The 13,787-nt window shown below is 39.6% G+C and overlaps 1 protein-coding gene across 1 annotated transcript; it reads left to right on the top strand.

The window, feature by feature from the left end:
* The first annotated feature begins 971 nt into the window (after nt 1-971).
* Nucleotides 972-13,173, top strand: LOC131972902 (probable polypeptide N-acetylgalactosaminyltransferase 8). Its single transcript, XM_059334707.1, has 12 exons — nt 972-1,507; nt 2,092-2,425; nt 3,101-3,267; nt 4,343-4,529; nt 7,559-7,756; nt 9,121-9,235; nt 9,679-9,864; nt 10,596-10,733; nt 10,867-10,959; nt 12,108-12,278; nt 12,457-12,617; nt 12,837-13,173. Exons 1-11 carry the CDS (start codon nt 1,333-1,335, stop codon nt 12,574-12,576), a joined length of 1,884 nt encoding a protein of 627 aa, XP_059190690.1. The 5' UTR covers nt 972-1,332; the 3' UTR covers nt 12,577-12,617; nt 12,837-13,173.
* Nucleotides 13,174-13,787: the final 614 nt, after the last annotated feature.

The raw sequence follows: 13,787 nt of genomic DNA, 5'->3' as shown, positions 1-13,787 counted from the left end.
ATTAATAAAAGCCTCATGAGTATCTTTTAATTCTTCATAATAGCAATACAAACATCCATAACCCACCCATTATGTCTTTGCCATGCCTTTATTAATCTTTTGTTTGCTTATTGATATTAAAATATACTTTATTGCTCATCTATTATAAGTTAACTATGCACTTGTTAACAGTTGACTATGCTTTTTGCAGCTAAAGGGATCTAAAGCGAGAACAATGCCTTATTACTTCACTGCAAAAAAAGAAAAGTTGGGTGAACTCAAAATTTCAAGGCAACAAACTTCGATAAAATTTTAAGTTGGACAATTAAACTAAATATTTTAAGTTTTGTTTTTGAGTTTGCTCAACTCTGAATTCAGATTTTTGTCAACTCAACTGTAAGTTGTACTAACTTATAATTTTACATTGTAATAACTTTTACCTTACTTCTGCTAACTTCTGCAATGTGCTGAATTGGCACGATTGTAACGCCGCTATGAAATGTCAGCTAATGTTGCGACCACAATTTTGAGTTAGCATTGATACGCTAATGGCTACACTTGTAGCTGTAACAAGCAGCACCGCTAGCATCAGTTAGCCGCTAGCTTCAGTTAGCCGCTAACATCAGTTAGCCGCTAGCATCAGTTAGCCGCTAACATCAGTTAGCCGCTAGCATCAGTTAGCCGCTAACATCAGTTAGCCGCTAGCATCAGTTAGCCGCTAGCATCAGTTAGCCGCTAGCATCAGTTAGCCGCTAACATCAATTAGCCGCTAGCATCAGTTAGCCGCTAGCTTTCGCTAATGACCGAATTTCACCGCTTTCCCGCATTTCACAACAAAGAAATAAGAGTTAGCAGAACTATTGTCCCTTGTTGTGAACCCCAACTTAAAGATATAAGTAACAACAACTCACCAACTTGTTTTTGAGCAGACAACTGGTTTCCTTTGTTGTGCTAACTTACATCATTGCCCTAAATAAGTTTAACCAACTTAAATCACTGTTTTAGGCCAAAAAATACAAGTTGGCTTTTTTGCAGTGTTGTTAATTAATGGTTATTACAAGGACCTTAATATAAAGCGTTACTATATATTTTATGTGTGCCAGTGAATCTGCACCTACTGCAGCACTGGCTCTGTACACCGGGGATAACTCTGCAGGTGACTTCACGAGCCCCGCCCACTGATTAGCATCACCTGCTGCAGAGGAAGGACGAGTCCCGCCTCGCGTGCTCCCTCCCCTTTACCCGCACCTCCAAACGAACTTACCACATTTATTATTATTACCTGTGTCTGGCGCTCTTGTCAACTGATTTGTTTATTCTCTTCCTGTGGGGTGAGACGGTGTGTTATCAGAGATGAGAGTGTGGATCAAGCGGCCGCTACTTGTCCTGGGGGGGATTGGGCTCGTGGTGTACGTGGGCATGTTTCTAAAGAGTGGATATGAGCACTCAGTGCAGTCTGAGACACAGTTCGACACGCTGCGTGTGATCAGGAGTTTCTCTGACCTGGAGACAAGCATCAACAATCTCCGTGAGTTGAGCCAGACAAAGAAAAAAAATGTTCTCCCAGTGGATATATACAAATTACTCAGATTCTTAAAAAAAAAAAAATAGTTCTTCACTACAAAATAAGATGAGATTGCTTAAAAATTAGACATACTTGAACATTTTTTTCAAAGGTGGGTGATGAAATAGTTCACTACGCGAAAAGGTATTTTATCTTTATACCATCTGCATGTTTAGAGACAAAATGATGGCGCACCAATTTAATGTGTTGTTGGAAAAGGAATCAGTGGCTTCTAATGGAACTTTTTTTTATGTTTGCTGTCTATTAATTACACAGTGGGCCATATATTTAATATTATTTAGGATCTTATCCCTTTTGACTTTTTGTTTACCCCCCCCCCCCCCCCCCCTCCCCAGCCTTTTCTGTTGTTTATTGTGTTTTTATTTATTTTTCATTATGTTTTTATCAGTTTTTCTGTATCTATCTAGACTCGCTTGTGCTTTTTTTTAAAATATAGAATCAAGACAACATTCATGTCAAGAAATTGTGCAAAAAAAAGTGATAATTTCTCCATCCCTTTCTGCTCTATCTGTCATCATTTCATCAAGATGATGTCATCAAAGCTTTTGAGAAAAAGCAGGACATCATGCAGAAAATCCTCGAAGAGGACAGAAATAGACCACCAGCAGCAGCAGCTGTCAAACAGGAGGCAAAGCAGAAAGAGCAACCTGCAGCAAAGATCCAGGAACAAAAGGAGGAGCCCAAAGAGAAAAAATCTAATAAACTGTTCCCAAAGTCTTCTCTGTTCAAGGAGTGGGGGGAGAATCTGTCTGAGGACGACCAAAGAGAGGCACAGGGTTTGTTTGAGAAGTATGGATACAATGTTTTTCTCAGCGATCGCCTTCCTCTGGATCGGGCTCTTCCAGACACAAGAGATCCAAGGTATATCTCGTTGTTTTCTAAGAAGACAGACTGGTTTTTTTACTTCACTGTTTGTTGTTTGCTAATCAACTTTCTGGTTCGTCTTTGGATACAGTATGTACACACCTTAGAGCAGGGGTGGCCAACCTGTGGCTCCAGAGCCTCATGTGGCTCTTTAGGCCACCTGCAGGGGCTCCCCGTGGTTGAGACAAAAAAATTATATATATATTTTTTTACATTAAAATTTTCATTTATCAATGGTGTAGACAAAGAACTATTTGTATTCTTCAATTGTAAAATTGTATAGCCTTTTTACAGCATATTAAAAAAGTTTGGACATTTAAGTAAACTAAAATGTGCTTCATAGCTTACGAAAGTCTGCGGCCTGGCGCTTTAGCCTTTAAGTTTTGCCAACTTTGAGTTTAGTTTTGAGTTCCCTGAGATAGACTCGTTTTCAAAATCATATTAATAAATGCTCAATATGACTATTATTAATGTTGGTAGGCTAATTTAGACTTATTAGGCTGTTTAATTTTCATTTTAGGCTCAATATAAGGTTTGCGGCTCCATCCATTTTTTTTTTTTTTGCCAACAGTGGCTCTTTAGTTAGTAAAGGTTGCCCACCCCTGCCTTAGAGAGAGAGACAGTCACTGACTGATAGAGGTTTTAGAGATCCTTCTGTTTTTTTAATAATAGGTGTGTGAAAAAAACGTACCCAAAGGACCTGCCGAGTATCGGGGTGGTGTTGATCTACCTGAATGAGGCCCTGTCTATCCTCAAAAGAGCTCTACGCAGCATCATCGACCGCACCCCTAAACATCTGCTGAAGGAAATTGTATTGGTGGACGACAATAGCTCTAACGGTTGGTTGGCTGTGAGAGAATGAGACTCTGTGAAGGCATGTGATTAACAAGAGCTCTTACAATATTTATGTATTTTGCAAATTATCTGAAGGCAGAACAGGCTGATAAATATGCTAAATTGTGCAGATGCTTCACTCTGATACTCAAATTTCCCACATCAGGTTTTTATTTAAATGTTTCTGAACACCCTTAGGAAGACAGTCAGGAGCTGGCTATCTTAGCTTAGCATAAAGACTGGAAACAGCTACCACAGTCTATACGTTACCCTAAGATAACCAGCTGCTGGCTGTAGCCTTATATTTACCAGACATGCATAAAAGTGGTATTAGTCTTCTTATCTAACTGCCTTGTTGTTTGGGTAAAAACAATACTTGTCACACCTATTCTGCCCTACAAAGCAAAAAGGCAGTAACTACGCAGAGTGCAGAACTGAGAAAATTGACTTTAAAGTTATCCTGTAATCCAGCCAAGTAGTTGCAGGTAGATTATTGGATATGTGGCTGTTTTGTTGCTTTATATTATCTTATTCTTTGTACATATCAATGCTCATATTTAATTTTATATTTTACCCCTATTTTGCAGTAACTGTACTCTTGCTTTGTATTACTTGCCAAAAACGTGGCACCATACCAAGGAAAAAGGCAGTAGATTCTCCAAAAACTATTTTGCCACAACTTGGGCTCTGGGTGTGTTAGATACACTGTATTTGAAATAATTGGAACCATTTGTTTTCCTGAACATGGATATACCAAACCCAAACTAATTTGACCATTTTAGGTGAATATTTTCCACCTGGAAGCTGTTCTGGTGCTGAAACGGCTGCTTAAAATTTCACATTGCTGCGCTGTACTTCACTAGGGCTTTTAGCAGTTACTGTACAAACGACCATTTTTCTCCAAAACGACACACATTTGAGATAAGATGTCTTGTCACATAACAAAGGATGCCTTGAATGTCATGAAAATGATAATAACTAATTTTGGACCAAAAATGCAGTTACTGCCTTTTTGCTTTGTAGGGCAGTATTCTCCCCTTATCTCAAAACGTGCCCACATTCTCTCTCTTCTCAATTCAGAGGACCTGAAGGGAGACTTTGACGCCTACGTGAAGTCCCTGGAGCAGCAGAACCCAGGTCTCCGTTTTACTAGAGTGAGGCACAACGAGCAGAGAGGCCTTGCCTTCGCCAGGGCTTCTGGGTGGAGGGCTGCTACTGCTGACGTGGTGGCCATCCTGGATGCACACATTGAAGTCCATGAGCTGTGGTAAGAATAAAATAAATTATTTTACACACTGGTTTATTTTAACTGCTACGTGTAATATGTCAAATAAGTCTTTAAAGAAATTAGCTAAAGCTTTGCTAACTTTTGTCTTCATTAACAACATTCAGTTTTTTTTATTATACCACCACGAAGCACTAAGAAACTGATGATGCCAAAGGGTGACCTGCCTAGTTTAGCTGAGAATAACTTTTTTTAGGAACGCCCTGTTAGTTTAGGTTAGGTTAGGTCAGGTTAGATCACTGGCGTAGCCAGAAAAAATACACTGGGTGTGCACCAGCAATACTGGGTGTGCCAAATGTATTTTCAACAGAGTATTACACGTCCACAAACATTCAAAAGAATGTGTCTCTTAAATACAACATTATTAACACAACAACAACATATCCACACATTCTCATCAGTAATAGTCAACAGTTAGTTCACAGCAGGTCTAAATATTCATGTGTGACGTGCTCTAAAATAAATCAATAACAAAGTCATAGAAAAAGCACACTTTGTGTTCTCAAAATAACACCGCAAAAACATACACACAGACATTGCGTGCCCAATGAGATGAACATAGTGAAATATAACATTCATGCGCATACTCATGCACGGAGCCATAACGTATCCACATTACGCGTGATCAAAAAAAACTATTTTACCATGTGAACACATTGGGCTTAGTAGCAGAGAAAAGGACACAACGATACTGCACTCACCTATGCGCACTGCGCAGCTCTCAGTTTACAGGGCAAGACGGCGTGGCTTGGCCTTGAACGCATTTATTATTTCATCGGAGTCCAGTTTCTCCGCAAGCTCTTTTTCAAACATGAGCAACTAAATGCTCTCTGTGAGCATTGTAGCTCTGCTGGTGGATTTAATCCTGTTCACAAGCGAAAACAGGCGCTCCACAGAGCAACTTGTGACATCAGAATACGCAGTAAACAGTTCATGTTGGGAAAAACATCTTTGTCACATGAATCCAAGACTTCAATAAGGGACGAGAACTGATGTCCCCCGTCCACTTTACGCCTGATGAGTTGAACACAGCGAGTTCAGAGGCCTCCAAACGAAGTCCATAATGCCAGCTCGGCACGCACAATGCGTCCAGCTGGCAAAACGCGTCAGACGCAGGCAGCAGCCTTCATTATTCCATTATATTCCGTGAATATAAATTACAGGAGAAAAAAAGTAGTAGTTTCAATGAAAAATATAAAAACAGATCAAAATGATATAAAAGCTATGGTGAGTAGTGTAATGATAATTGCTAACAAAAGTGTGGTGGTGATATGAACAGAACTGTTAACACGGTTAGACACATTTGCAGCAGCCCAGTGCAACCGCTGTCTGCTATCAGTAGCCTGTCTGAACTATCAACCACTGAACAGCTCCACTGAGGCTATTGGGGCATTAAAGGCATTGCACTAGACAAGGGTAGTGGTAAATTATTGATGAATGATAAATCATTTGTAGTGCAATAGTATAGCAGGCTGATTTTGCAGTTGTGCTTCATCCTCTGCCTCTGAAACAATAAGAGAGACTGGCATTTTGCAACACATGCCAAACATTAACATTAAACATAAAAATGCAAAGCAAATGAAAGTTTTCAGGGCAGGCTCTAGTTTCTGTGAAATGTATCCTCTGTCACTGAACAAACACTGAAACAATAGGAGAGTAACTGGCATATTACAATGCATGCCAGCTCCCATTCATAACTTGTAATCATTTAGCGGAAAGAGACCAGGAAATATTCACCCAGCAGTCTAACTGGTTATTTAGTAAATTACAGGATGATGCAATGATGCATTACCTCAAGATCAAGGTCACCTTTATTTCTAGAGCACCTTATACACAACCAAGGTTGACTAAAGTGCTTTACATAACTGAATAACAAAAAAAAAATCCAAAAGATGCATAAATTAATAACAATAAACTCAAAAATAAAAATAAAAAGACAATTTTATCTAATAAAATATGACATGAGATGTACAATACAACACACAGAAACAACTTTCTTCTCACGCAGGTTTGAAAGCCTTGGACGAAAAAATGGCCGCGACATCCCGTGATAAAATATGTGTATAAAGTAAACAACAACAACAACCAACAGCTTACTTTGCTTCTCTGATGTGGAAGATCTGTTGATCTGACCATCTATCCTTATAAAAACAATGTGTTATGTCATAAATTACTGTATGCTGTTCCACTTCAACAATCAGTCTCTTGTCGTCCGTGTCGCCGATCCTCTGAGACCCATTGATTGATTGATTGATTGATTGATTGATTGATTGATTGATTGATTGCTGATCTGGTACCTCGGTCATAATGTAATGTTGATGTGAAGTAGTTTTAGGCTGCATGAACTGTGTATTGTGTTTTATTTTGAAAGGGGGCGGAAGTGTATTACGTTGATTCTGAGTCAGACTTCCTGTCTGATGTGATCTGCTCTGTTGAGATTTACGCGGTTTAGCAGTGGCTCGCGGAGAAAATAGAAAAATGCTACCTAATGCTCGCGGAGAACCGCTGCTGAGACGTTGCTGTAACGTTACGCAGCGCGCCCGGTGGAAACGCTCTCATTGATTAGAGTGGCAGTGATCAGCAACGACGACCGCGGTGCAGCCGTTCTGCGGCTGTAACGCAAGGGGGGGAATCAGGCTTTCGGGGCAGCCACTGCAAAAGATTGATCGCCTTTAGTTTTTAGCATTTAGGCTCATCCAGGTAGGACTCATTTGCAGACCTCAGAGCTCTGGTCGGTCTATGAACATGTATGAGTTCAGCCAAATCCAAATCCATTTAAAATTTCTTCTTCAGGTCACTAGGAGAGAGGTACGGTTTTACCCTGGTCAGAAGTCGCAGCTGGAAAAAGGCACTTTTGACCACATTGCCGATTTGAAAGTGAAACCAAGGCTCTTAATGACAGTTTTTTGAAGGGGGGGCAGAGCATCAGCACAGTCGCTGTAATGTTTATGATGCTCAAACACAATGACTTCTGTCTTGCTGTCTTAACTGACTTCTTTCCTCTCATGCAGGGCTGAACCCCTGCTGACACAGATCAAAGCTGATCGAACTGTGGTGACATCCCCTGTGTTTGACAGAGTCAACTTTGATGACCTCAAGGTCATTAAATACTTCCCAGCAGCACACGCCTTCGACTGGGCTTTATGGTGCATGTATGAGGGCTTTTCAGATGACTATAACAAACTCAAGGACGCTTCATTGCCTGGAAAGTACGTTGACGTGAAATCAATCAGTGTGCTTCTAATTTACATCTATGTCAAACAAATTTTCACTTTTTTCACTTTATGTTGCAGCCATATGCTTAAATAATTTAAAATAATTATTTTCCCCATCAATCTACACTTAATACACCATAATGACATAGTAATGTATTAAAAAGGAAAAACTGAAATATCATATTGTCATAACTATTCAGTCCCTTTGCTATGACACTTGAAATTTAGCTTGGGTGCCTTCCATTTCTCATGATCATTTTTGAGATGTTTCTCTACCTGAAGTAAATTCAATTGACTGGACATGATTTGGAAAGGCACAGCCCTGTCTATATAGGGTTTCACAGCTGACAATGTACATCAGAGTAAAAACCAAGCCATGAGGTCGAAGGAACTGCTCAGAGCTCAGAGACAGGACTGTGTCGAGGCACAGATCTGAAGATCTACATTGTCAGGCTCTGCTGCATTGAAGGTTGAACACTGTGGCCTCCATAATTCTTAAATGAAAAAAGTTTGGAACAACCTGGGGCCAGTTGCATAAAGCATCTTAAGTTTTTCTTAACTTAAGTATGACACTTTGAATACAGTTTTCCTTAGCTGGGGAGCTTACTTATAGATGTTGCACAGAATCTCTTAACCCTTTATCAGGCAAAGAACTATATTTGGTAGTTAGAGTCAGGTAATATTTCGAGAAAAAAGTTGCAAATTTACTAGATTAAAGTGGCAAACCTACAAGAAAAAAAGTCGCAGATTTTAGAGATTTAAAGTGGCAAATCTGTGCGAAAAAAGTCGCAGATTTACGAGAAAAAAGCTACTTTTTTCTCCCGGAATTTGGGCAGAAGAAGGACTCTGTCCTCTGGAGGATCCTGGACATTGGGACAGTCCTTCGGCGGATGTCGATGACGTAGAATCCTTCAAATCAGCCGTTTGAGCATCCTTCCTTGGAGGAGAGTCAGAGACAGGCAGGGTCGGCAACAGTAACAGTCCAAAGAGAAACGCTGGAAAGTTGGACATGAATGCATGAATGGATGAACAATCTGCCCGTGAATATGTGTGAGGCAGGAGTCTGAAGCAGCTGTGCTGTGAGACGGAGGCTGCAGGAATGAGCAGGGGGGTGGAGAGCTGAACTGTGACAAAGGGGTCTGAATACTTATGTCAATGTAATAATTCAGTTTTTCCTTTTTCAATATATTTGCATAAATTTCTAAAAAATTTCCACTTTTTCATTATGGGGTATTGAGTGTAAATGTGTGAAGGGGTCTGAATACTCCTCCTAGCTTGGATAAGGCATTCTTTATTTATCTATCTTATATTTACCTTTATGGTAATACTGATGTACTTTATATATGTTTTTACTCCAGAAGTCCATCCGTCATGGGGATCCTAGTTGCTGACAGGAAGTTTCTTGGAGAAATTGGAGTCCTTGATGAAGGAATGAAAGTGTACGGTGGAGAAAATGTCGAGCTGGGAATTCGTGTGAGTAAATATCTATCTAACATCAAATCCTAACACCAAATAGAATAGAGTGAAAACACTAAACGGCACAGACAAAATGCATGCAAAAACATTAAAAACGGTTACAGTGAAAGGCAGAGTTATTGGTTATGCAGTCCCAGACCAACTTGCTGCAAGAAAAAGGCTTTAGTACAATCACCCCTCTCACTTTGTAAAGTTAACTGAAGTGTTTACCTCACAATCGTTGAGTCAGAGGATAAAATTATTTCTGCTGTGAAATCTTTCCAGAGTCAAAAAACCTTTCTTATGTTGACAACTGTTCCGTGTTGTCCAATAAGGGCACCAATATGGGGGGAGTCTCCGGTTGGTGCTGCTTCTAACACTTTGCATTTGGACAATTAACATTTGTGATTGATTAATAGCTCAGTGTTGTTGTTGTTTGGGTTTTCCTTTTGCTCATATAGGTGTGGACATGTGGAGGCAGTATTGAAGTAGTTCCATGCTCCAAGATCGCCCACATTGAGAGGGCCCACAAGCCCTACATGCCTGACCTGGCCCCAGCCATGAAGAGGAATGCCCTGAGGGTAGCAGAAGTCTGGATGGATGAATACAAACACAATGTCAACTTGGTTTGGAACTTGCCATTTGAGGTACTTCAAATTTAGTCAAGAAGGGGAAAAATGATGATGCCCTTTTTATATCACACACAGGATGCAGGTGCAACATCCAATGGTTGATAATTAAAAGCTTTTCTTACACTGCAAAAAAGAAAAGTTGGGTGAACTCAAAATTTCAAGGCAACAAACTTTGATAAAATTTTAAGTTGGACAATTAAACTAAATATTTTAAGTTTTGTTTTTGAGTTTGCTCAACTCTGAATTTCTCTGGCAGGATTGTAACGCCGCTATGAAATGTCAGCTAATGTTGCGACCACAGTTTTGAGTTAGCATTGATACGCTAATGGCTACTCTTGTAGCTGTAACAAGCAGCACCGCTAGCATCAGTTAGCCGCTAGCGTCAGTTAGCCGCTAGCGTCAGTTAGCCGCTAGCGTCAGTTAGCCGCTAGCGTCAGTTAGCCGCTAGCTTTTGCTAATGACCAAATTTCACAACAAAGATATAAGAGTTAGCAGAACTATTGTCCCTTGTTGTGAACCCCAACTTAAAGATATAAGTAACAACAACTCACAAACTTGTTTTTGAGCAGACAACTGGCTTCCTTTGTTGTGCTAACTTATATTATTGCCCTAAATGTCAGTAATTTATATTTCCAAGTTTTACCAAATTAAATCACTTTTTTGCAGTGTATGAGTACATAATTAGTTACAATTGCCATTTCTACAATTACAATATTGCAAATAAAATCATGCAATATTCTCTGCAGAATCATGGAATCGACATCGGGGATGTTTCAGAGAGGAAAAAACTCAGAGAAAGGTTGAATTGTAAACCTTTCAAATGGTACCTGGAGAATGTTTATCCCAAGCTGGATCCCTTGGACAACCTTGTTGCATTCGGAGGAGTAAATTTAGTTTTATCTAATGTTTTGTATGTGTGGTTCAGGCAGTACTGCCACATGGGTGTGTTTTCATGATTCAATTCTGAATGCCATAGGGTTAAACATTTTTAACAAATGATGAACTCCCCATTTATAGATGAAGAACCTTGATGCTGACATGTGCATAGACCAAGGCCCAGTGCCAGGTCACACACCCATCTCCTACCACTGCTACTATTATGGACCTCAAGTAAGTAGTGATTGATAAATTATACAATTCTACAATGCCATTTAGCATTTAGCATCATTAGCAAGTGATGTACAAATGAGAGTTAATACAACACAAGCAAGGATGAAGTCAAGAAACATAGCAAGAGTAAGTGCCGTGGGTTCAGTTTGAGTCCATCAGGACACAAGTGCTTTTAGGTTATTTATTTGTTATTTTATTTTATTTGTAATGCACTTTACATTACAGGAAATCTCAAAGTGTAGATCAAGAGTGAAGGTGTTAGGTAAAGAGTAGGGTCTTCAGTCTCTTCTTAAAGATTGAGATGGACTTAGCAAAACGGATAGGCCGCGTTCAGACTGCCAGCCAAAATCCGATTTTTAGCCAATCATCCAGATTGGAACTGGATGGCTCTTTTGAAGTCTGAACAGTCACAAATCACATGAAATCCGATTTTTGCGAACCGGATCGAAACCGCCTTAGGGAGGTAGTTTCAGATCGCAATTGGACAGATCTCAGTCTGAACCGCTCCAAACACAGATCGGTTTTGACGGTCACTCTACGCGGCACACGTAACTCTCTAACTCTCAGATAACACATTCCTCCCAAACGTAGTGCGCCTGTGGGGAATCTCACAGTCTCCTCTAACACAGGCCCTGGTGCTCACACCTCCCAGAGTCCTTTTCTTTATAAAGTTGCATGGATCCAAGCTGCAGATTGATAGGCTGATATAAGGTGGGACGGGGTGGGATGACGAGGAGCTCCGTCTTTGAGAGGTTAAGCTGAAGGTGGTGTTCTGTCATCATGTGGGGATGTCCACAAGTCAAGCAGAGATATGAGCTTAGACTGTGGGGTCGTTTGGTGAGAAGGAAATGAACAGCTGGGTATCATCAGCATAACAACGGTACAAGAAGCCAATGATTGCGGATGATTGTGCCAAGTGAGGTGGTGTAGATTGAAAAGAGAAGGGGGGCCAAGCACTGATCCTTGAGGCACCCCAGTGGAAAGGTTTTTTTGTAGTTTGGACACTTCTCCCTTCCAAGATACTTTGAAAGGATAAATAATCATCTCTGAAAATGTACAAGTAGCAATTGAAACTGCTCTGTTTCCCACCATTGGCTTACTGATCTGCCTAATCTGCTTGCCGCTTGTCTTTTAAAAAAATGTTTTAGATGACTTATTATCGCACAAGTGGTGAGCTCTATGTTGGCGGCATCAAATCCCACAAGTACAATGAAAATCGGTGTATAGCTGACGTTGGGAACAAGGAAACAGAGCCTGGCCTTTACCCTTGCAAAGAGGCCATGCAGAAAGGAATGGGGATTTACTGGAACTTCACTCAGGTACGACAAGTTTAACTGTTTATATATCAAAGTCATGGAAGAGATGTGGCTTCTGAGAGCGGATGACTTTAGGATGACTCACAATAATAATAATAATTATAATGACTGTGGTTATCAACTGTCAGTTTATGATGTAATACTGTGCATCCACATTCTTGATACCTAGTCTCTTTTCCAGGGCAAAGAACTGAAGAACAAACAGACAGAAAGATGTCTGGAGATTAAAAACGGCAAACTTCTAATACAGGAATGCTCTGGCCAAAGATGGGAAATCCAGAACATAATCAAAGCCTTTTAAAGTGTGTGTGGCCAACAAGAAGTGCACTTCTCTGCTCAAAGGTCAGTGGACAATATGACCTGAACATGTCAAATGTAAAAGAGAGTTTGATTATTGCCATGACTGATGTAATTATTTGAAGGTACTCTATTTGATAGATTTCATAATGCTGTTTGTTTGTTTGTGTTTGTGTACTTTTTTAGTAGTGTTAAATTTGCTCATATTTTGAACAATTAAATGTTTTTCTTAGTAATCTATGTCTACTTTAATATGCATTACAGAAGCAGCCAGTGTTTGGTGCCCCAACAGGCCAGGGTCCCAGGATCAATAGAAAACTGAACTGTGTGTAACTTAATTATTTTAAGTATGTGAAGGATCTTTGTGTTTTTTAAAGTCTTACTGGGTTATATAATAACCTTAAGCCTTAATCTCTCCTGGAGAACTTTGACACCGCTCATGTCAAAGAAAAGGGATAGTCAAAATTGGGAGTTTGTGGACATACAGACCATGGGAGTTGGTAGTTTTTTTATTTATCAATTGAGGCCAACAAAGTTTTGTTTTGTTGTGCTGATCATTGCTTTAATCATCATTTGAAAATAAAGTTGATTTATAAAGCTGGTTGATGTTTGAATTCTTCTTTAATTCTTCTTCTGCTGTACAACAAATTAAGTGTCTACTTTGAGCACAAATTACTTAGAAGGACTAATACTCTGTCATTTCTAAAATGTACAATTCTGTGCTTCATTGAGTGCTTCAAAGTAATCCATGATAGGCACAACCTATCTGCCAAGTACCTGGAAAAACTGCACAGGTGTACCAAAGAGAATGGGTGTTCTTTTAAAGGCGAAATATGGATTTAATTTAGTTTTTTTTTTTAATCTTTACTGCACTTTGTATGAAGTTAATTGATTGACAATTTATAACATTATTTTTGTAAGCATCCTCATTTTAGTGACTAAAAATTTTCTCGAGTACTGTTTCTTCTTTCTTGACAAGCAACCACTGGAAGATTCAATCTCCCCTCAGTATCGCTGCAAACATTCTTAATGTCTGTGACATTAGCATTGTTCTTGTGATAGATCCATCCTTTTTCTAAGGAGAAAAAATACAAAGTTCCAAATACAGAACTCCAGGGAAAACATTACAATTTAACCCTTTATCAGGCAAATAACTATACTTGTTAACTTCATTGGATATCAAAATGGGGTCGAGAAAAAGTTGCAAATTTACTC

Source organism: Centropristis striata, chromosome 6, assembly GCF_030273125.1.
Source record: "Centropristis striata isolate RG_2023a ecotype Rhode Island chromosome 6, C.striata_1.0, whole genome shotgun sequence".
Classification (NCBI taxonomy): Eukaryota; Metazoa; Chordata; class Actinopteri; order Perciformes; family Serranidae; genus Centropristis; species Centropristis striata.
The sequence above is the reverse complement of the archived record's forward strand: the minus strand, read 5'-3'. Positions and strand labels throughout refer to the sequence as shown.

Bases quoted from the DNA above. Each gene is read 5' to 3' on its own strand.
- LOC131972902 (XM_059334707.1), top strand. From the start codon at position 1,333: ATGAGAGTGTGGATCAAGCGGCCGCTACTTGTCCTGGGGGGGATTGGG. The intron at 1,508-2,091 runs GTGAGTTGAGCC...CATTTCATCAAG, and splicing joins GACAAGCATCAACAATCTCC to ATGATGTCATCAAAGCTTTT. The intron at 10,960-12,107 runs GTAAGTAGTGAT...AAAATGTTTTAG, and splicing joins GCTACTATTATGGACCTCAA to ATGACTTATTATCGCACAAG.